Raw genomic sequence first — 23730 nt, forward strand, 5'->3', positions numbered from 1 at the left:
ATTCACAGTTGTCTGTGTAGGTAAGTCTACAGACACAAGAATACATATCATATGAACAGTAGAGTAAGTGATACAAATATTCAAAGGAAGTAAAGATAAATAAAGCTGGAGCGCTCAAGAAAAGGCTTCAGTATGATATTAACCCGAAAAAGAAGATAGGACTTAGATAAAAAGGGATGAGAGAACAGAATAAATAAAGGAAAAAGAGAGGAGAAAGACATAGAAGAAAATGAGAAAGTGGTGTGGGAATATGGCTCAGCAATAGAGTGCCTGACTAGTGTACATGAATCCCTTAGTTTGATCCCTAGCACTGCTAAAAGAAAATCCTCGAAGGGTGGATAAGATAAACACATGGGACATGACAGGTACAGCACACAAATCATTTATGCTTGGGTCTATGAATTCATAAGGAAAATAGTAGATGGGAAGAAAATGTGAATTTAAACTGCAGAGATTGTTGAATGCCATATATAAAAACTGGAATTCTATTTCAGAGAGACACAAAAGGAAATACTAAAGATTTTTAAACACAACAACATTGATCTGGCAGAGATAAACAGTTTGCACAGTGGAATTCTTGACTAAGGTGCGTGGTAAAAGAAATGAAAAGAATAAAATAAAAAAGAGATTCAGTAAAGAAGAACTGATACTTATGATATGGTAGATATAACTAGAAGATAAGATTACTACTTAAGAATTTATAAGAGATGAATGAAAGTGTCATCAAAGACAGACAAGGGTTTTAAACATATGTGAATAGAGAGAAATAAGATAACTATATTACAGGCAGTCAGCTTCAAGGAAACAGCAGAAAAACTTCAAATATCTGTTTAAATAAGTATATATAACATAATTACCTGTCTCCATTGTTACAGAACTGAACAGCAACAACTTTGTCCTAAGACATAAAATAACAAATTTTCAGTTAAAATGAAATTATTTGTAGAATAAGTACAGCACTCATTCCTTCAAACTCACAGGCAAATGCACCATGGAGTAGATTTTTTTAATGTTATGATTTTCTTGAAAACACCTAGGCTTTTCTTAAAAGAATAATCAATGAAGTCTTTTAAAATGTGCTAGCTAAGGAAGTAGTAATTTGAAATAAACCAGACATAAGCAAACTTTCCTATCATTCATATTTCAAGAGACACATAGTTCTGAATAGATAGAAGTTTATTATGTCTTCCATAAGAGAGCACCACCTTTACACTTATTTATTAACAGTAAAATGAAATTTACACCTTAATTTTGGAACACGATCAATTATTTTTCACATAATGTATTTTTAATTAGATTAATGCAACATTTTGTTGGTACTATAGTTTAGATACTTCTATTTCAAACTTATTAGCATCAGTAAGGACAAAATTAAAGGATAAGCTGCAATTCACATGTTGCTTTATTCTTGGAAAGTAAAGGTTAAATACATTCCCAAATGTGCATAATTTCTCAAAACACCCAGTTATTGAACTCCACTTAAATTTAATAAAAAGCTAATATCAAATGTCTTTATTTTTTATTTTTAAAATTATTAGACTGTCATCATACATTCACAGGTCTCGGGTTCATACTGTCTCGTGGTTTCACTGTTATTTATCTGTTAAATAAATTTGAAGTTCTCACTGCCAATTACAATTGTTTTAAATGTTAAATGTTCTGAAAGACCATATTAATGAGTGACTAACAACCTTCACTGATTGCAATAGGGTGTACTTTTTTCAGACTTTTCTTCCTTAGTTGGACTCCCTACAAATAAAACTAGTGAGTCAAATTTTCTTCACAATTTTCATTCTTAATTCTTCTGCATTCATTTATTTTTTTCTTCTCCTATGTCTCAATAAACTTGACTACACTTATGTACTACACCCTACTTGGGTATCAACTACAAAGATACTTCCTTGGCATGTTTAAGGATAAATGATTTCCTTTACTTAATGATCTCAATTGGCGAACTTCAAATACTTTCTAAGTTTTGCTCTTCTAAAACTTAAATATTACAGGACATTATTATGTAGGAATAAACAACAGCAAGATGTAAGTTCTGCTGGGCTCAGTAAATCTTTTTAAGGAAAATGCTGAATTATGTTTGTATGTTAGAATAAAAAGCAATAAACTCTAAAAAGCTCACAGAAGAAGGTTTAATGCTTACTAGTATTACTTTTCCTTTTTTCATCTTGTTTCCTTTTTTGAGAACAGTTCTCCCAATATAGCCTAGACTGGTTTCAATCTCACAATCCTGCTGCCTTGACCTCCCAAATGCTGGGATTACAGGGATGTGCTACTTCACCCAACTTCAGGTTTTCAACAGGGGTCTCTTTTACTACAAATTTCAGGAGTACCACTGATTGTAAATCATAAATCATTTTTAAGTCATCTTTCAGAAACAATGTGTGCGTGTTATTCATGCACACTAATATTATCACAAATGAGATACACAATGAAATAAGGACAGTAACATTAAGATTCATAAAAGTTCACTGTTTGCTTACAAAACAGCTTAAAAGGCAGTATGACTTGAACAGAGCCATGACATTCCCAAACAAAGCCAAACAAAGACATTCCCATAAAACATACTAAATTAGTATTTTAAAGAAACTGGGTGTGGTGGTGCACACCTGTTATCTCAGCAATTAGGAGACTGAGGCAGGACAAACATTGCAAGTTCAAGACCAGCCGGGGGTACAAAGTAAGCTCAAGGCCAGGTTGAACACACAGTGAGACTCTGTTTCAAAAAGCTGGGGGGAAAAAAGGAAGGAAGAGCTACATGAAAAGTGTGCAAGGATATAACTAAATTACAGTAGGTCAAGACTCCTAAAACAGAGAGTAATGACAGACAAAGAAAACAAGGGTTACCCATCAATGGCTTTCCCTCAAGTTATGTACCTCATTCTTTGTGTATAAAACTGATACAGTTAACTAAGGAATAGGGGATTCTGCAAATCTTAGATGATATTTTAAAACTAATACTCCTAAGATAAATAACCCGAATTCTGTAAAAATAATTCTGTCCTAAGACATATTTAATAAGACCTCTACTAAATATGTAGATTTTATGTAAAAAAGCTCATAAGTAATAAAATATAAGAAGCTAAAAAAGAAGCTCCATAAATTATTGATAGAGTAAATATAAAACTTTCATAGATTTTTCTCCTGCATAGTCATTCAAATAGAACTTACAAAATAATCATAATAAATGCAGAATTTCAAATTTATCTTCATTACTAAACATCTTAGCATAAAACCTGTAGTAGTAACAATCTATGTTATAACAATGCACAGACAGCAAAGAAAAAATGAAAGCAATTTTTCAGAGGAAATTAAGGCAACACATTTAAATTTTCCATTTAATACCTACCGTATGTGATTCTAATTCAGCAATTTTCTCTGGGATTTCAGAACCCAAATAATAAATTCTAATCACATGGTCAGTGCTACCTGTTGTAATGAACATGCCACCTAGAAGATTAAACAATAACATAGTATCAAAGAGTTTTAAAAATCTGCAGTTGCTTTTTAGTTGTATACAACCATGTATTAGTAAAAATGATTCACGAAATTTAAGGTTGTTTTGTAACTATTAAGAATATACTAATATTCAACTATTAAGAATACACTAATATTCAAAGGAAAAGAAGAAAGTTAAAAAAAAAACAGAAATATTTAGGAGGACTGTTTCATTCACCTAACAAAATCTATCAACTACACATTCAGTACAGGCTTATGGATCATAAACATTAATAGTCACATTCTTGAACAATTAAATTCTTTATATATTTTTAAAAACCATAATGCCCTAAAATTATTTATTATAGATTTGTATTTCTAATATTCCTTTAATAGCTTTAGTGGCTGACTGTAAAAGTTCATTTGCCTTTTGGTTGAGGAAAAAGCTAAAAAGATGATGGCAGTGATAATGATGAACAATGTAAATATGCTTATTAATGCCACAGTCAGGTAGAAATAGTTTAAGTGGTAAATTTTTAGTTGTATTTTGCAATGAAAAAATGAGAAAAAGTTAACAGTTTAAGATTCATAGCTATATAAAAAGCCCTGTTTACACACTATGAAAGCATTTTCTGTTTGTAGGTACAACTACATATTTTATATAAAATTAGGGCAAGGTGTTTGTGTTACATTGAGAGTGTCATGCATGTTTATTAATATGCATTTAGCGTTGGAGTTTGGTTTTTCTAAAAAATAAAATATGCAATATATAATTACATCAAAATGTGAATAATACAAAAATTCAACCATTATTACATTTTAATTAGAGTCCATAAAGGTTCATCCAACTCTAGCTTATTTTTCACATGTTTGATATTCTTCCCTTATATTCAAGCATATACATTTTTTCTTCATAAAATTAAAGCCTAACATCATTTATAATTTTAAATTTAATTTTTCTACATACCAGAACTAAAAGATGAGCAAGATATCTGAACACCAGGTCTGGATCTCTCAGTAAATTTCACTGGGCGATCTCTAAAGAGAAAAAAAAAGGTATTTTTATTTTTTATCATGCTCATCCAATGGGTAAGAATCTTTGCGATGGGAATCTTATTATACTGTCCAGGCTGGGTCTTGAATTATTGGGATCCTCCTACCTCAGGTTTCCAATAGCTGGGACTAAAAGTGTATGCCACTGCAATTAGCTTTTTTGGCAAGAATTTTAACCTTCTAGTGGGTATGACCAGACTTAGCATTAGTATTATAGAAAATATACTACTAGAGGTTGCCAATGAATGCTGTACTAACAACTACTATTCCCATCATTCAGATTAAGAATCCAGCAAATGCAAATATATATATCCATATTGTTATTATAGTCTTACAAACATATTACCATGTTACCATTACAAGAAGTTCAGAGTCCTTACCAAGTCAGAAATGAAACTTTATACCAAAAATGTCCATATGAATTATCTCTTCAAAAGAATTCATCAAAGGTTTATTCAGTAAACTCATACCATTGCTTAAAGTATGTAAATGAACACAAATATATATATTTAAATTTGTGTTAATACTGAAGACAAAAAAAAGTAGGTGTGGGTGGTGCACATCTGTAATCCCAGCACTTGGGAGGCAGAGGTAGGAGGATTGTCATTAGTTTGAAGCCAGCCTAGATCAAGGATAGCCTGCATGATATACTGAGAGCCTGTCTCAAAAACAAACAAACAAAATAAATAAAAAGAATGAAAGTAATAAATAAAAATAAACTTGACATTTCAAAAAAATTCTCAATTCTTTTAAACTTACCTAAACTTCATTGTTTTTACATGCCATTGCCAGAAACAGATTGTTCCATCAGCACCAGTAGAAGTGAGGTATCTTGTTGTGCCTTTAGTTGATGGACAAAACTTTAAAAAAAAATCTGATTAAGTTCAAACATAGCACATTTTCAATTTAAGAATTTCAGTTTTGAAGGACTTTTTATTTAAATTTCTAAAATTAATGAAAACCTCATAACAATTTAAAATACCAAAAACTATAAAATAAAATGTCATGGAAGTTAGGATAAAACATTTTAGTGTTAAAAAATAAGAACTTTAAAATAATTTCATATACTTCAAGACTATTTAATCACTTTTACTAAAGAATAAACTCTTATTTCTTGCTAGTTAAATTGTGCAAAGTATGCTAATTACAAACTTCTACACAACAGAAATGTTTTACTTTACATGCAAACAGCATTAGAACTAAATCTAAAATCAATGATTAGGCAAATAACACTTAAGTGCTTGAGATTTAATATTTTTAAAAATGAACTTCAATGAAGTAAGGCATTCATTTTGTCTTTTTTAAATATGTAAGTTTAAAGAATTCATACAGTTAGACACCTAAATAAAATTTAAAAATGGCCAGCTAAAATAGATACTTCTTAGAAGTACAAATGGCCCATAAATACATGAAAAAATGTTTGACATCTCTGGTCATTAAAGAAGTGCAAATTAAAGCAACACTGAGATTCCATCTTACTACAGAAACAATGCCTATCATCAAGAAATCAAACAATAAGCTGGGCATGGTGGCGCATGGAGGCCGAAGCAAGAGGTTCATTTATAGAGTTCACGACCAGCCTGGGCTAAAAAGTGAGCTAAAGATCACTCTGAACTGCAAGGCAAGACTGGATCAAACAGACAGAAAAGAAAAGAAAAGAAAAGAAGAGAAGAGAAGAGAAGAGAAGAGAAGAGAAGAGAAGAGAAGAGAAGAGAAGAGAAGAGAAGCGAAGAGAAAAGAAAAGAAAAGAAAAGAAGAGAAAAGAAAAAAAAGAAAAGAAAAGAAAAGAAGAGAGGAAGAAAGAAAGAAAGAAAGTTCGGGTCATTCAACCGAACAATGCCGCTTCTGGGTATCTTCCCAAAAAAGTTAAAGACACATATTACAGTGATGCATGCCTACACATGGTTATAGTAATACAGTTCATAATAACTACATCTTAGAATAAGCCTATTAAGTCCATCAAGAGATGCCTGGATTAAAAAAAAAATACAGTGTTTGTATCTGATGGAATACTACTCTGCCAAAAAAGGAAAAAAGTTAAGTCATCTGTAGGAAAATGGATGCACTCTGACACCATAATGTTAAATGAAATAAATCAAGACATGCAAGCTTAAGTAGCACAAGGTTTCTCTTACATGAGAATCCAAAAATATAAATACAGAGCAAAATAAAAGATCAATAAGAAATAGGGAGATAGATTTTTTTTTTATAAATGGGAAAGGGACCAAAAGATAGAACAAAAGAGGATGGTGATGAGTAAAGAATCAAGACATTCTGTGTATGTACACAAAATCTCAACAAGGAATGTAATCATTGTGCAACACAAATATATGTTAATAAAAATTTTAAAAATTGTAAGTTTATAAATAAAAAATCAAATTTTAAAACATTTTGGTGGAAAAATTAGGTCAAATATTGGTTTGTGTGTTTTCAGAAAAATATACTTAAGTTTGCAATGTAAAGGATATGGCTTTTATCATGTAGGCTTCTTAGTCTGTGATTCTCAACATTTTGTATATCCTCAGAAGATATTCATAGAGAAAGGAAATGTTAAAGGATTCCTGATTTCCAGGAATCAAGAATAAGTGATAAAGTGATAACAAGGTCTCTGGTATACTGCTGAGTTTTTATAAACTCAAATGGATATATTGAACATTTTCCATTGAGATAAAAATTATGAAAAAAGATACATAGAGTTAGAAAAAAATCAAGTATTCATTATGGGTTTTATGAGTCTTTTCCCTAGTTTTCTGATTTGTAAACACTCATTTTCAAAGACTACAGCAATGCATTAAAATTACTAACATCATTTATTAATAACTGATGTATGTTTAAGAAGTCAAGGCTTAGGTAGCATGTGTATCATATTTTCATTCCTGTGATAAAGAAGCTTGCATTAGAAAGTCTTTAGAAGGAATCCACAGATTATGAACCCCACATAAAACCCAGCTGGCTGTCTCTGGCTGCTTTTGCACAAGAACAGAGTTAAGCAATTACTACAGAGATTGCACAATCTTCAAAGTCTAAACTGTTTACCATCTGGACAGTAGATCTGCTGATCTCTGAACTACAGGAATGATAAAATTAACTATGAAATAGTATAATTATTAAGCTTGAAGAAACATTATTACTGTATTACACTTAAAGTGCCTTTTCAATCAGAAAAACATCACACACAATAATATGCGTTAATTGGACTATTTGAAACAAAAAAATCACTTGAGGATTGTTTCGCAAAGTGTGTGTGTGTGTGTGTGTATGTGTATCTCTTACAGAAAATTTAGAATACATAGAAAAATGGGGCCAGGGCACAAATTTGTGCCCAGTGGCACAAATTCCTGCCTGGCAAGTATAAGGTCCTGACTTCAATTCCTGTTTATATATATATATATATATATATATATATATATATACACATAATTTCACCATTCAGAGGTAACTACCACATAATATATAACACTCATTGTATTTCAATTTCATAACAAGAAAAGAAACCAGAAAGATACCCTTAATTACATTAATATACTATTAATTAACCTATAAAGAACATCAAATGGTAACTATTACTATGGACAAAGTGAAACAGGAAAGGGTTGATACAGGGTGATGAGACTGTTATAGTTCTAAATATAGAGGTAAGGTGGTCAGAGAAAGTCTTCTTGAGAAAGTAATATTTGCACAAGTTGCTTAAAAAGTGGTGTAACAGCCATGTGATTTCCTAAGAACACCATTCTAGAGACAGCAAGTATCAAGCCCATTTATTACAAAAAAAAAAAAAAAAAAAAAAACATAGAAGACAGCAGCTAAAGCAGAGTCGACAGGGAAATCAAGTAGAAGGAGATGATACCAAAAATAAAACGTTTGCTTCATGGATCATTGCAAATTGGTTTTAATTCTGAAATTGGAAGCCACTGAGCATTCTGAACACCAGTGACATGATTTAACTTCCATTTTAAAACCAACTTTGCTGCTGGGCAGAGGCTAGACTAGGGCAGGGAAGAGAGAAGGAAAGAGCAGTTAGAAAACTGTTTGAATAATGTAGGCCTGAGATTACAGTGGCTTAAAATAGGATAGTAATGATAGTAATCATGAGAACTGGTCATGATTAATTTATCATGTAAATAATTTGATAGCACCAATATGACTAGCTGAGAGGATCAGATATGGGGAAAAAGACAAAAGTTAGGGATGATTATCCTGAACAGTTAGAAGCATCCAGCTGTCATTTGTTTAGATGGTGTTATGGTTTGAATGTTAAATATCCTACAAAGATTGATATGTTAAAATTTTCTTCCCAGGGTTTTATTGGAAGCTGACAGAACCTTTCTGAGTTAGTACCTAGTAAGAACTCCTTAATCGTCTATAGGACAGCATGCTGTCAAGGGATGTGGGACCTCAGTCTTCCCTGATTTCCAACTGAATGATACAGGATTATAGTGATTATAAGGATATAAGGATTATAATGACAGGATTATAATGATACACACATGTAATTTGGCCATAAAGCAACTACTTTATTTAACACATTCTTGCCCTTGCTACTTATACCATGAAGTGATACTTGTAAAGAACAGCCATTGAGCTAGTCAACTTTTAATATGTTGATTTTGAAATTCCTAGTAGATATCTATGTCATATTTATAGTACACAGTTGAATAAACAAGTCTGCCGGTAACAGCTACGTCAAGATGAGAATAAGTTTGGGAGTCATCAATTCACAGCTGAAACTCAAAGCCATGAAACTAAATGAGTTAACTAAGGGAAGGTGTGAACAAAAAGAATTTCATATATGTACAAGGAACTTTGAGACATAAACAAAATATGAAAAGGCAGCAAATGAATCACACTATATGATAAGCATTTTTCAGTATAATCTAATAGTTATTCTTATATGACTGTATCTCCTAATTCTAAAAGTTGTCAGTGAAATATGACAGTAGAAAAATATCTATGAAGTAATTTCAATTGATCAAGACCATGATGAGAAAGTTTTCAAATCTGATACTGATCCGCATTCTTGCTGTGCCCCCATAAACAGATGATGAATTATTAAAATAACATTAAAAGTCAGAGAATCATCTCCAAAAGTAGTCTCCTTGACCAAAACATAAAAGCTTGAGAAAGTACTTCTCTCTGACTCTCAACACAAATAGGAAGACAAAAGATCAGGCTATTTAGATTTATTAAATAGTCTATGCAGTTTATCCAGTATTTTTACCAAAAATATTTGGTAAAAGCACTACATGAATAAAAATTTAAGATATTCAAATTCAAATATATCATCAAATTGAAATAAGAAATCACTAAAAATAAAATCTCTAATATAAAACTATACATACATACTAATTCTGATTGGAAAACATCTTGAAATAAATATTAAAACAAAATATGTCAGTACTCAACTTAGAACCTGTTTTTATCTTAAAAGTATTACTGTGCTCATAAGGCACTTGGAAATTTTTCCCTTCTTCACAAAAACAAGTGAGATAAATAAAATTTCTTACATTGCACCTGAACAACATTTTCAATTATCTGTTCTACCAACTTTTAAAGGAACTACACTAACATGAAAAAGGAACTTTAAAAAAATATGACTTCCATGAAAATGGCAGAATGATAAGCAACAACATAGCCTCCCCAAAGACTTGAAATCCAGGCACTGGAAAATAACAACTTTAGAGAAAAAAGGAGGAAGGTGGACCCTCAGGACCAAGGACAGGTATGATGAGAAAACTGATGCCTACAGAAGAACTGAAGAGACAAAAAATGCAGAAAATGGAAGGGAAGATCTGTACTGTTTCCTGGCTCACAGCTCACAAAAAAGAAAGACCTAGAGGAATACAGAATCTACAGAGACAATACAATCAGGGGAGTCCAGAAGCTTTCATGTAGAAATGCAGCAGTGGACAAGACGCAAATACTATGTGCTTCAACAGTGGGTGAGTGACTCCAGTTCAAGCACATGCTATATTCTGTGGAGTGAGTCCAATGCTACTCCAAAGAGGAGTCCACTTAAGCTGGATACAGAGAAGCTATGGGTTAGTTTTGAGAGCTCTCACAGTGACTTGGTGAGGGATGGCCAGAAGCTAGACTCAGTCTGAATCACTGGATTTTAAAGTCACCGAATTGACACACTCTCCTGCCCTCTAGTGACTGGACCCAGCACAGATCTGGGTTTGGACTACCTTTATCTACCAGTCTGAGCAGGAACACATCTTCTGTTAAACACTGCCCCAGAATTGCAGACATCAGAAGAAAACACCATGTTTGAAATCACAGATAAATTACTTCCTTTTTTATTATATTATTTATTTTTTACTTTAAAGGCTTTGGACATTTTCTCTTTATTTTGTGTTTTCTTGGTTTTGTTTTCTATAGATATGTATTATCTTTAGTTTTTTTTCTTTGCTTTGTTTTTCTTTTTTAATTCTTCCCTCCTTTTTCACAAATCTTCTGGGGTTTCAAAAGGCTTCCTCCTGCTGCCTTGTTTTTTTAACATATTCCTGTGCTCTTCTCTATTTTTCTTATTTTAAAGAAAAAAAACAATTAAAAAATGATGCCAAATTTCAAAACAGGATCATAGAAGACAATGCTTAATACATTGTGTTATCTGAAAGTACTTGCTCATATTATAAAATACAGGCATGAAAAATTGATCAAACAATATAACAAACCTTTCTTTTCAATGAACACATAGAAATTAGTAGTCTAGGTATCCTATCTTGTATATATATATTTTTTTCTTTTCCCTTCATTCTTTTCTCCTTTCTTCCACCTCATTTTCTCTTGCCTTTTGAACAGCTTCTTCCCATTTCACAGTATCTGTCATACATTTTGGAACTTATTTACTCTTTCAGCTTCTTACACTAAGGAGATAATACTATGTTTACTTATACACATCTGATTTATTTCACTTAAGAGTACAATCTCTAGTTAGATCCATTTACCTATAAAAGTCTCCAGTTTACCTTTCTTTATAGATGAGTAGTACTCCATTATACAAAAATACTACGTTTTTTATCCATTCTTTGATTGATAGGCATTTTGGTTGTTTCCAAGATTTAGGTATTATAAACCGTGTTGCTATAAACATGGGTACATATATATCGTTATGGTATGATGTTTTTAATTCTTTTTGGAAGATACCCAGAAGGAGAATAGCTGGGTTGAACAGGACCTCTAATTCTAGTTTTATGAGGAATCTCCACACTGATTTCCCTAGCAATTATACCAGTCTACAGTCACACCAACAGTGGAGAAGCCTTCTTTTTTTCCCACAATCCCACCAGCATTTGTTATTGATTTCTTGATGACAGCCATTCTTTCTGGAGTGAGATAGAATCTCACTGTTCTTTTTAATTTGGATTTTTTGAGTGAACAATGATGTTGAACATTTTTAAAGGTTCTTGCCTCAGTAGAAATTATGGTGTGGTCTAACGAGGTGGAAGGCCAAAGTGGGCTACCACTTCCTGCATCTTCCCCAGCTCCTGTTTGCGCGGGAAGAAAATTCCAAGTGGCTGCTCACGCATCACCAATGCCTGCCTTAAGCACCATCCCTGTCAGAAGTTATATGTATACCCCATGCCCCATGTTTCTGGCAGAGAAAGTCAGGCCCCAGTGGTCATGGAGTTCTCTCCACATCCTTAGAATAAAAGCTATTTTTACTTTATATTTTCTCTTTTATCGTGCTGAAAAAGTCTAATCAATTTTTTCATATATTTATTTGTTATATTTTTTCATCTGAGAAGTGTGTATTCAACTCTGATGCTAATTTTTTTTCTTTTTCATAAAGCAGTCTTATTTAGATTCAAACAAACTGAAGCAGAGGAGAGGGATCCCAAGTCATTGGCTCCTTGTCACTTCATGCTGAGGCTACGGCTCCTGGTTGCGAACTGTTGGGCTGTAGTGCTGACTTCTGAGGCACCTGGATCCCCCCTACCCCTTAGGCCACACCAGTCCCTAAAGCTCAGGCCTTGAGCAGCCACTGTCTCCTGAAGCAGAGGCAAACCCAGAACACACGGGGAGAGAAGAACCCAAGCACAACCCACTGGGAGAGGGACACCAGCCCTGTGAGGTAGTCTATGGGCTGAGCCCATTAGGCAGGTTGTGAGGTAAAATCTGACTTTATTTCACAGGGCATGGCATTAATACCCTTCATTATGGGGCTGGCCTAGTCCTCAAGGCAGCTGCAAGCCTCTTCATCAGCTTCACCATCTTCCAAGTAGTCCGTGCCCTCCTTGGACACTGGCACCTTGCTTGTCACATAGTATTTGGCCAGTGTGGTAGGTACCTTCATGAAGTCATGCTCTGCATCCACCTTAGTTCCTAGGACTTGCTTCTAGGTAATGTACTTGCCATTCTTGCCCTTGCTCTGCTTCCACTTCCTGTACATCACCTAGGCATCCACATTGGCCACCCAGAAGGTGTTGGGTTAGTTCAGCAGGGAGATCATGCTCAAGAGGATGGTCTTGATATTCTGAGAGTGGTTCCACTGCTCCAAGGGGAGCTCCCCACTCTGGGGCTGTCCACTTGGGGGTGCAGGATGCAGATGCACATATTCCCTATCTCATAAATGTTTGGGTTCCACATCTTGGTAAGGAAAGTTGGTGGGGAGTACAGGTAGTTCATGGAGAACTTGAGCTGTGATTTGAAGTAGCTGCCCTTCTAGTAGGTATTAGGTGGCCCAAAGATGAACACCTCCCAGTTGTATAGGCTGTCTTCATCTATCAGAGCCATGCAGAAGCCCTCTACCGATGCTTACTGCAGCCCCTTGTGCTCCAGCAGCAGCATGTTCTAGGAGCTGGGCACCAGCGGTGGAGCCGTTGCAGTAGCAGCAGCAAAGTTGGTGACAGAGGAGCCAAACAAAAGGCACACTGAGTCTCTGGGTCCCAACGAGCTCCCAGGACAGCCAGCCTACATGCCGGCCATGGGGGAGTCACCACAGCTGCTACTGCCTCGGGCACTCAGAAGCACTAAGGGTTCCACTCACTCAGGCATGGCTGCCTACCAGGCACTGACTTTGGCTATGTCCACCCAGATGCCCATCTTTTGACAGAGTCTTTGGATCTGGGAGGTCTGATTCTTTTTAATTCCTTATATGTTCTAGATAGAAGTCCTTTTTCTGAGGAACAGCTGGCTAAAAATTGTTCCCATACTGTGAGTTGTGTTTTTACTTTGTTGGTTATTTCTTTTGATGTGCAAAGGCTTTTCAATAAGATGAGATACCAGTTGTTGATTCTTGGAAGTACTTCCCATGCACTCTGGGTTTTGTTCATGAGGTTTCTACCTACACCTATGTCCTTCAAGATTTCTACCTACTTTCTTTACCAGTAGATTTAGCGTTTCTGTTTAAATATTTAAGTATTTCATCCATTTTGACTTTAGTTTAGCGCATGGTGACAGGCATGCTGTGAGTTTAAGTCTTTGGCATATAGAAGCTAGTTTTTCTAACATCATTTATTAAAGAGACTCTCTTCATGTGAATATGTTTGGCCCCTTTGTCAAAGATAAGGTGGCTGAGTATGTTTGTAGTTGTGTCTGCCATCTTCAATCTGCTTCACTGATCTTCAAGTCTGTTTTGTGTGTATGTGTTTTCTAGTACCATGCTGATTTTAGTACAGTAGCTTTGTAGTACAATTTCAAGTCAGCAATTGTAATGCCTTTTGCCTTGTCTTTGTTGTCCAGAATTGGTTTTCCTATTCTAGGTCTCTTTTGGCTCCAAATGAATTTTAGGAATGTTTGCTATAGTTCTGTATTCTGGCATTTTGATCAGGATTGTATTAAATCTGTGCATCAATTTTGGGAGTAGGGCCATTTTCACTACATTGGTTCTTCCCACCATAAGCAAGGAATGTCTTCCTATTTTCTGTTACCCTCTTCAATCTCTATTTTTACAGTACTTTAATTTCAATGGGTAGATCTTCTTCTTCTTTTAATTTTTCTCCATTTAATTATTTCTTATTTTATGCCCTATAGAATCTTTTTTCTCCCTTTTTTCTATTACCTATATTTCTTATAAGCTTTACTCTTCTGAGTACCAAATAAATAAATAAATGAAAGTTGTCTTGTTTCAGACTCTCATTCTCAAACACTGTACCTTCAAATAATACAATAATAAAACTTTATTAATCTTCAGACAGTTCAAAATAAAATTAGTGTTGGATTGTTTTCTAAAATTAGCAGATATATAGCCGTCAACTTTCATACTATTAATACCTGGATTGCCCTATTGTTTATACCATGATTGTAGATTTTTTTCTCTAGAATTAAAGAGGTTACATAATTGGTTCCTATGTATGATAGTATCTAATTTATTTTGTATGGTACTACTGTAGTTGACTGGCTTGGTATTAATAGGGTTGAATAAGTGTTTCTAATTGTTTGCCACCTAAGACTTACATAACTTTTGTGATATTAACATGACTAGATTTATGTCCAGAGAACATGGATTAGTAGGCTAACTATGCTTCATCCTCGTCTTCCAAAATAACCACAGTGGCCTGGTGTTTGGGGTGTGGCAAAGGATTATAACTAGCCAGACCCACAAATAGAATGCAACAAGTCCTCAAGAAGGTTATACAACATGATCAAGTGAGATTTATTCCAGGAATGCAAGGGTGGTTTAACATTGGTACATCAATAAAGGTAACACACCATATCAACAGAGTCAAGGAAAACAATCACATGATCATCTCAACATAAACAGAAAATGCTTTTGACAAAATCCAACACTCATTCATGATAAAAACCCTACAGAAAATCAGAATAGATGGTCTTCACCTCAATCATAAAAGCCATATATGATAAAGCAGTAGCCAACATCTTATTAAATTAACAAAAACTGGAAATTTTTCAACCTAAAATCAGGAAAAAGACAAGGATGTCCATTATCACCAATCTTATTTAATATAGTGGTGGAAACATTAGCCAGAATAATCAGACAAGACAGAAATAAAAGGAATAAAGATAGGAAAAGAAGAAGTTAAATTAACATCATTTGCAGATGATATGATACTCTACAAAGAAGATTCCCCAAAACTCCTTTGAAAGTCTTCTAGATGTAATAACCAAATTTAGTAATGTAGCTAGATACAAGGTCAACACTCAAAAATTAATGGCATTCCTGTATACAAATAACAAACTCATTGAGAGAGAAATAAGGGAAACCCCACACGTCACTATAGCATCCAAAAAAAATGAAATACTTAGGAATCAATCTAACAAAGGAAATAAAAAAATCTATACAGTGAAAATTACATTACTCTGAAGAAGGAAACTAAAGGGGATTTCAGAAAACGGGAAGACATTCACTGTTCATGGGTAGGAAGAACAAATATTGTGAAAATGGCCATTCTCCCAAATTGTTAAACAGACTTAATGCAATTCCAATCAAAAAACCATTTACCTTACAGATCTAGAGAAGTCATCCCTAAAATTCAACTGGAACCAGAAGAGACCTAGAATAGCAAAGGCAATTCTGGGCAACAAAGGTAAGGCAGGAGGTACCACAATCCCTGACTTGACATTACACTACAAAGGTATTGTGGGGGCTGGGGATTTAGCTCAGCGGCATAAGCGCCTGCCTTGCAAGCAGGCAGTTGTGAGTTCGATCCCTGGTACCGATAAAAATGAAAAAGACAAAAAAAAAAGGTATTGTGATAAAATCAGCATGGTACTAGAATAAAAACAGACCTGAAGATCGTGGAATAGGTTAGAAGATACAGCCACAACTACAAACATGCTCACCTCATCTTTGACAAAGAGATTAAAAACATACACTGGAAGAAAGATAGCCTCTTTAATAATGGTGCTAGAATAACCGGCTTTCCAAGTGCGGAAAACTAAAACTAGATCCATGTCTATCACTAAAGTCAAAATGGATCAAAGATCTAAATATTAAAACAGACACACCAAACTTGTTGGAAGACAAAATAGGTAGAAATCTTGACGACACAGGAATAGGCATTCATGAACAAAATCAAACTGCACAGCAAACGTCTCCCAAAATCAACAATTGGGAACTGATCTTATTAAAAAGTTTTTGCATGTCAAAAGAAATCTCCAACAGTGTGAAAAGAAAACTCACGATTTAGGAAAACATTTTAGTCAATTGTCCCTCGGTCTAAGGATTTCTACCTAGAACATATAAAATTTTTTTTTAAAAATCAGGACCCCAAAATTCAAGGACCAAGTCCAAAAATGGGCATCTGAGATGAATACATAGCTCTCAGATGAAGAAAAATAAATATATGAAAAAAATGTTCAACATCATTGGTCATTCGGGAAATGCAAATTTAAACAATACTGAGATTCCATCTCATTCCAGAAAAAAATGGACAAAATTAAGAAATCAACCAATAACAAAATGTTGAAGAAGCTGTGGAGAAAAACAAATTCTCCTCTGCTGGTGGGAACGGAGGAGGGTGCAACCACTGTGGAAATCAGTATGGAGACTGCTCAAAAAGCTAGGATTAGAGACTGACCCAGGTATTCCACTTCTGGGTATTTTTCCAGAAAAATTGAAAACATCATACCACAGTGATATATGTACACCCATGTTTATAGAAAGACATTTTGTAATAACTACATCATGGAAACAACCCAAGTGCCCATCAATCAAAGAATGGATAAAAAAGATGTATTTTTATAGAATGGAGTACTACTCAGCTATAAAGAAAGATTGCATTGACACTTTTATAATAAATGGATACAAATTGAGACCATACTCATAAGTGAAATAAATCAAACTCACATATGTAAATATCATATTGTCTCCCTAGTAAAAGAAACTGAAAAGGTATATACAATCCAAAATCTACAATAAATACTGGGGAAGGATAAGAAACTACTTTAAGAGAAAAAGTTAATTGGGATAGGGGAAAGGAGGAAAGAAGGAAGGGAAAGGGGAAAGACATAAACTTGAATGTGTGTGTGTGTGTGTGTGTGTGTGTGTGATAGCTAAAATGACTATACTACTGATTTTATTAGCTATTTAAAAAGAACAGTTAAAACGCATATGATTCGTTTAATTTTACACATCTTTATCTGTTATTCTAAGCAACCATTTTGAAGGTAACAACATGAAATATTACAACCATTGTCAAATTCCTATTATCTTGTTTTGTAAACCTATTTATTGTATTGGGTTTGTTGTTGTTTTACTTTTGCTTTTCATTTTTCTTTTCTGTGCCTTTTTAAATCTCAAATAAATAAAAAAAATAAGTCGCCAGACACAAACAACATCAATAAAAGTAAGTAAAGATGTCTCTATACTAGCAGCAGTCTTAATAATACAAGCATACATAAAATTAAAGAAAAAACAAATAAAAGAAACATGAGAAAAGGCAACAAAATGCCCCTGAAAATTCCCAACTTCCCTGAAGCCAATCCAGGGGCCTCAAGGGGCAAAATTGCAAAAGCCACAGATCTGAATTCTTAAAAGGACAAAAGGTTACAATACATCTCAAAAAGTTACTCAGCAGGCTTAGAGAAAATGTAACTAAACAGATAATGTAATTTGTAGGCAAAAAGATACAGGAGCTGTCAGAAATACCAATAAAAAGCTACATGAGATGAACAAAATGATAAAAAAAATACTAATAATTTAATAAAGAAATATAGTCCATTAAAATGTTTCAATTCGAAATCAAGATTAAACTTCATATTGAAACTATGGGCAGCAGAACCAAGCAATAAAAGGACGAATTTCAGAACTAGAAGAGAAAGATGCCTTCAAAGTTCAGCACTGAAAACATGGTAAATGGATCCAAGAGCTGCTAAGTCATGCAAAGGAGATTAATCTATGAATAAGGGTAGTAAGTGAAACGACAAAATCAGAAAACATGACAAAAGACATTAAAAAGCTGTTCAGAGAATTAAGGGCAGAAAATACCACAAATATAGGGAATGAAACATAGAGATAAGTGAATCACATAGAACCCAAATTATACACAACCAAAAGAGAACCTATTGGTGTCACATCATACTCTCAGAAGTCCACTACAGGGACAGATTCTGAAAAGTCATTACAGAAAGGCAAAGGATCATATATAAATTAGAAACAGCAGACTTTTAATACAAAACTTAAAGGTGAGGAAGGCGTAAATTGTTTCAAGTCCTAAAAGATAACTTTCAACAACAATTTATATATCCTGCAAAACTTCCTTCAAAATTGATAAGAGGTTTCTATGACAATTAGCACCACAATGAATTTATGACCACCAACAGCATAACAAAAATTTTTCAGGCTATCCTAGAAATACATGACAATGGCAACAATTTGCCAAAGGGTCAGAAATAAATAAATAAATATACCTGGTGGGATGAGAATCTAAGCAAACGGGAAAAAATAAGGAAATCAGAAATGAAAACATAATGCAGTTTCCAGTAATAAGTCAGTATCTCTAATAATTCTCAATGTGAATGGTCTCAATTCCCCAGTCAAAGGACAGAGAGTGGTAGAATGCATCAAGAAATAAAATACATTATGCAGTATACATGAAACAGATTTAATTTTTAAAATTCACATTTTAAAAATCAAAGGATGAGAACAGGAGTTGCTATCCTGAATTCAGACAAAATGCATTTGAATCCATGATTGATTAGAAGAGGCAACAAGGTCATTACAAATTGGTTAAGGCAACAGCTTAATAGGAATAGTTAGCATTCGTAAGCATATATACACCAAATACCAGTACATACAAATCATAAAATAAAAACTAATGGACATGAAAAGTCAGATAAACACTCATGCAAACATAATACCCCTATTAAGACCCCACTTCCACTAACGATTAAATCGACTAGGAAAAAATATCATACAAGAAATATCAGAATAGAAATAAAATTTCAAAAAAGTGGACTTAATAGATATCCAGAACATTGCATCCAAATAAAAGAATATATATTCTGCTTAGCTGTAAATGGGACTTTCACCAAAACAGACCACACACTATCCATAAAATATATTTAAGTAAATGCAAAACGATCAAAATTACCTCATGGATATTATCAGATCATACTGTAATGAAATTAGAAATCAATGGCACCACAGAAGCTATACAAACATTTGGAAATTAAACAACACATCATTGAATAATCAATGAGTTACAGGAAATTAAGGAATAAGACAGTTTTGAGAATTACAGATAATGCCATTATAACATACCAGAACTTATGGGACATGATATTGTGCAAGGGAAATTTTTAGCTGTGAATGATCACATAAGAAAACAGAACAGAGCCAGGGATTTAGTTTGGCAGTATAAGCGCCTGCCTAGCAAGTACATAGTCATGAGTTCGATCCCTGGTACCAAAAACAAAACAACAACAAAAAAAAAAAAAAAAGAAAGAAAGAAAAGAAAAGAAAAACAGAACAAACCCAAATAAATACTCTAGTGAAGCATCTCAATACTGTATACAAGAAAAACAAACCCAACCCAAACCCAATCCAAAACTAATATGATGAAGAAATTAGAAAGGCCAGAATGGATATTAGTGAAATTGAGACTAAAAAAATACACATAGAAAGAATCAATGAATCAAAGGATCAGTTCTCCAAAAGATTTACAAAATAGAAAAACTCTTAACTAATCTTATGAAATTAAGACCCAAAACTAAGCAATTATAAACATAAAATGTGAAATCACAATGGATTCTTCCAAAATCCAGATTGTCAGTAGCTACTTTGAGAGCCTGCACCTAAGTGAAAAGGAAAATTCAAAAGAAATTGGTAAATTCTTAACTAGATATGAACTACCACAGCTGAACCAAGAAGACAGACTCACTAATATATTCTACAAGAACTTCAGAGAAGATCTAATGAAATACTCCTCAAACATTTTGATGAGATTGGTAGGGAAGCAGTACTCCCAAAGTCATTCCTAGAAGCACAATATACCATTTCCAAAATTGGAAAGAACTCAATGAAACAAAAAACGAACTACAGACCAAACTAATTAATATAGATGTAAAAATCCTCATTAAGGTATGAGCAAACAGAATGCAGCAAATGATGAAAAAAATGTCGCATGTCGTAATCAAGTATGATTTGTTTCAGGGATGCAAGAATGGTTCAACATACACAAATCAATAAACGCAAAATGTTAATAAACAGAAGCAAATACTACAAAAAACTACATGCATGATTATCTAAGTAGATGCAGAAAAACCATGTGACAAAATACAACATCCATTCATGACAAAAACCCAGAACAAACTAGAAACAGAACTTCTTTATTTCAGTCTGATACAAACCACCTATGATAAGCCAATAGTCGATATCATATTAAAGGGAGAGATGCTGAACATGTTCCCTCGAAAGCCAGGAACAACATAAAGATGACAATTGCCACTACTCTTTCAATATAATTCGTGGATCATTAACCAGAGCATTTACACAAGAGAAGTAAATAAAGACTATGGACAGAAAAGGAAGAAGTTAAATTATTATTTACAGATGACACGATCCTATACATAGGAGACAGCAAAATCTCTACCAAAAGTCTCCTACAATTAATAATAAAATTCAGTAGCATAGCAGGATACAAAGTCAACACTCAAAACTCAATAGCTTTCTTATACAACAGTATAAATCCCCCCAAGAGAGAAATCAGGGAAACAATAACTTTCACAACAACAATAAGAAAAACTAATTACTTAAGAATTAACCTAACCAAGAAAGAGAAAGACCTCTACAATGAAAACTACAGTATTCTAAAAAAGACTGCACAGAGTATCAGAAAACATGATATCCCTTATTCCTAGTTATTTAAAAAGCATATACTCAAAATGGCTATGCCTCCAAAATGGTTACACAGATCCTTTGGGGCATTATTGAGGGTTACTGTAACCCATTCCTAAATTTACTAATGAAATTATGTACTCTAGCATAACAATAACAAGCAGTGCATCTCAGTAGCTGCGCCTGAGAGAAACAGGAAGCAATGTTTGTGTTCACTCATTTGGTACAATACACAGCAAGGTGTGTACATCTATACAAAAATGTCAAACTGAAATTTTTACCCACATAATGCTCTGCATAGCTTCTTCAGTATATGCATCCTTGAGCATTGCAGGGGGTAAAATATATCAATACCATTCTTTTGTTTTGCAAACATAACCAGCCATAATGGTATCTGGGTGTTTCTTCTAGTAGCTGTACCTGGGAAAAACAAGAACCTATCTGTGCATTCACCCCCTGGCAGATGAAAGACGTGTATAGAACTCCGAATCAACAACAGTTGAGTTTCACTAATGAAATGTTCATTTTTGAATTTCTTGCACTTAGGATTTGTTTTTTAAAAAGTTTTGTTTTGAATTTCCCGGTAGAAATTGCCCAGTTCAGTACAATGATACCTGAAAAACCAGGTCGGTACAGTTTTAGGCAGTATATGTCAAAAAACAAACAAAAAAGCCTTCAAATTACAATATAAAAATATATGCCCTAGCAGGACATGTTTGTACACACCTGTAATCCCAGCCCTTGGGAGGCTTAGGCAGGATGACTGCTTGGAGTTTCAAGGTCAATATGGGCTAAACTGCAAAGTGAGACCCTGACTCAAAAAGAGAAAAAAATATGCCTTGCTAGATGTTTTCAATTTAGAAATTTACGCTGGAACTCAGCCAGCTCTTCATTTGTACAGAAATGAACGAAATGATGTTGTGAATAGACTTGTTGTTCCCATCCCTCAAACTAATCAGAATGTGAAATTCATTGATAAGTTTATCAGTTTCCAATTAATGTTACATTTGTTAACAGCTCAAGTTGACCAGGATAGTAACTATGCAAGAAGACAGCAGAAATTCTCAATGAAATGTTTAATTTTAAAACAGAGTTATATAGTACAAACTTTGGATTTCAGAAAGATTAATAGTGGCTTTGTATATAGCAAAGAAAAGCAAACTGGTGCTGCTGATGACAATATTGCACTCTAATGGAAAAACTGACAGAGAAACCTCAACAAAAATGAGGTCTAACATGGTAACTTTTTACAACAAAATCAAAGATGGAGAAGAAGTTGGTGATGAGTTATGCAGCAATATTATGTTACTTGAAACACAAAGTATTGCCAATGATTGTATTTTACTTGACAGTAAACACTACATGGTTGCCACATGTGTGGCACACATCTGTAATCCCATCACTAGGGAGGCCTAAGGCAGGAGGGTTTCTGTGAGTATGAAGTCATCCTGGGCTACAAAGTGACTTCAAGGCCAACCAGAACTACATAGTGAAACCCTATCTCAAAAAGAACCCCCTCCAAATATATATATATATATATATATATATATATATATATATATATAGGCATGAACTTGTAAGAAATCATTTATAATAGAGGAAGAACAAATGTTTCTGCTCAGGTTAAATACACACAAAAAAATTAAGGAGAACACTGGTGAGCTCACAGGGAAAGAGGCAAAGGCAACATCACAAAGACCTACTACAATAACAAGAAAACCAAAATATGTCAGCTGTGGCCTACAAAAAAGGATAAGGAAACAAACCATGTGTGCTATCAGTGTAAAGGGTACTTGTGCACAGATCATGCAATATTCATGTATGAAGACTGCTTTGGGTATGACAATTGAAACAAAGATTATTTCTACGGTACACTTTTGTTTGTATTTACACTGTACTTCATATAGGTATTTATTTCTGATGTTATCTTTTAGGTTGTGTAAGCAAGGAAACAGCTGATGTGTATTCTAAGCACTCATGACATACTTGATATACATTATTGATACTTTGATTTTTCTGCTAAGTGTACACTGTATATTACAGTAAGAAGCTCCTAACAAAACAGTAGGACCAGTGAGATATTGAGTATACCCTACAAAAAAAAAAACAGGAAAGCTAAGCACTTGCACTGTCAGTGTAAGCAAGATGTGTGTATGGAACGCACAGTTGTCATGTGTGAAGACTGCCTTAGCTGACACAATTAAAGCAAAGATTACATTTGTTGTAGAGTTCCATTGGTATTTTCACTGTTCTTCACATTAGAATTTATTTCTGATGTTATATTTATATTTTAGGGTTTATAAGCAAGTACAGAGCTGATGTGAAAATGTTGATGTCTATTCTAAGCATGTATTATATATTTGATATTTTATTGCTGTCTTAGTTCTCTGCTAAGTGTATGGTTTACAGTATAGGAAGCTTCTGATAAAATAGCAATATCAGTGAGATATCAAGTATTTCCTATAAAAAAAGACAGAAAAGTTAAGCGC

At 33.8% G+C, this 23730-nt stretch overlaps 1 protein-coding gene and 1 pseudogene across 3 annotated transcripts in view; both read right to left on the minus strand.

Moving 5' to 3' along the window:
• Window positions 1-23730, minus strand: part of Brwd3 (bromodomain and WD repeat domain containing 3) — a 182893-nt gene that overhangs the window by 60095 nt on the left and 99068 nt on the right. For all 3 annotated transcript variants that reach the window (XM_063246134.1, XM_063246133.1, XM_063246135.1), the window contains exons 9-12: window positions 5260-5360; window positions 4415-4485; window positions 3359-3459; window positions 858-898 (exon numbers count right to left, since the gene is read on the minus strand). In XM_063246134.1, the coding sequence (XP_063102204.1) occupies window positions 858-898; window positions 3359-3459; window positions 4415-4485; window positions 5260-5360 (314 nt within the window). The remainder of the gene's footprint in view (window positions 1-857; window positions 899-3358; window positions 3460-4414; window positions 4486-5259; window positions 5361-23730) is intronic.
• LOC134475467 (ubiquitin-conjugating enzyme E2 R1-like) lies at window positions 5373-22706 on the minus strand (annotated as a pseudogene).

This window comes from Cavia porcellus, unplaced genomic scaffold (assembly GCF_034190915.1).
Source record: "Cavia porcellus strain 051 isolate PalLab524CR breed Dunkin Hartley unplaced genomic scaffold, mCavPor4.1 scaffold_3, whole genome shotgun sequence".
In the NCBI taxonomy this organism is placed as follows: domain Eukaryota; kingdom Metazoa; phylum Chordata; class Mammalia; order Rodentia; family Caviidae; genus Cavia; species Cavia porcellus.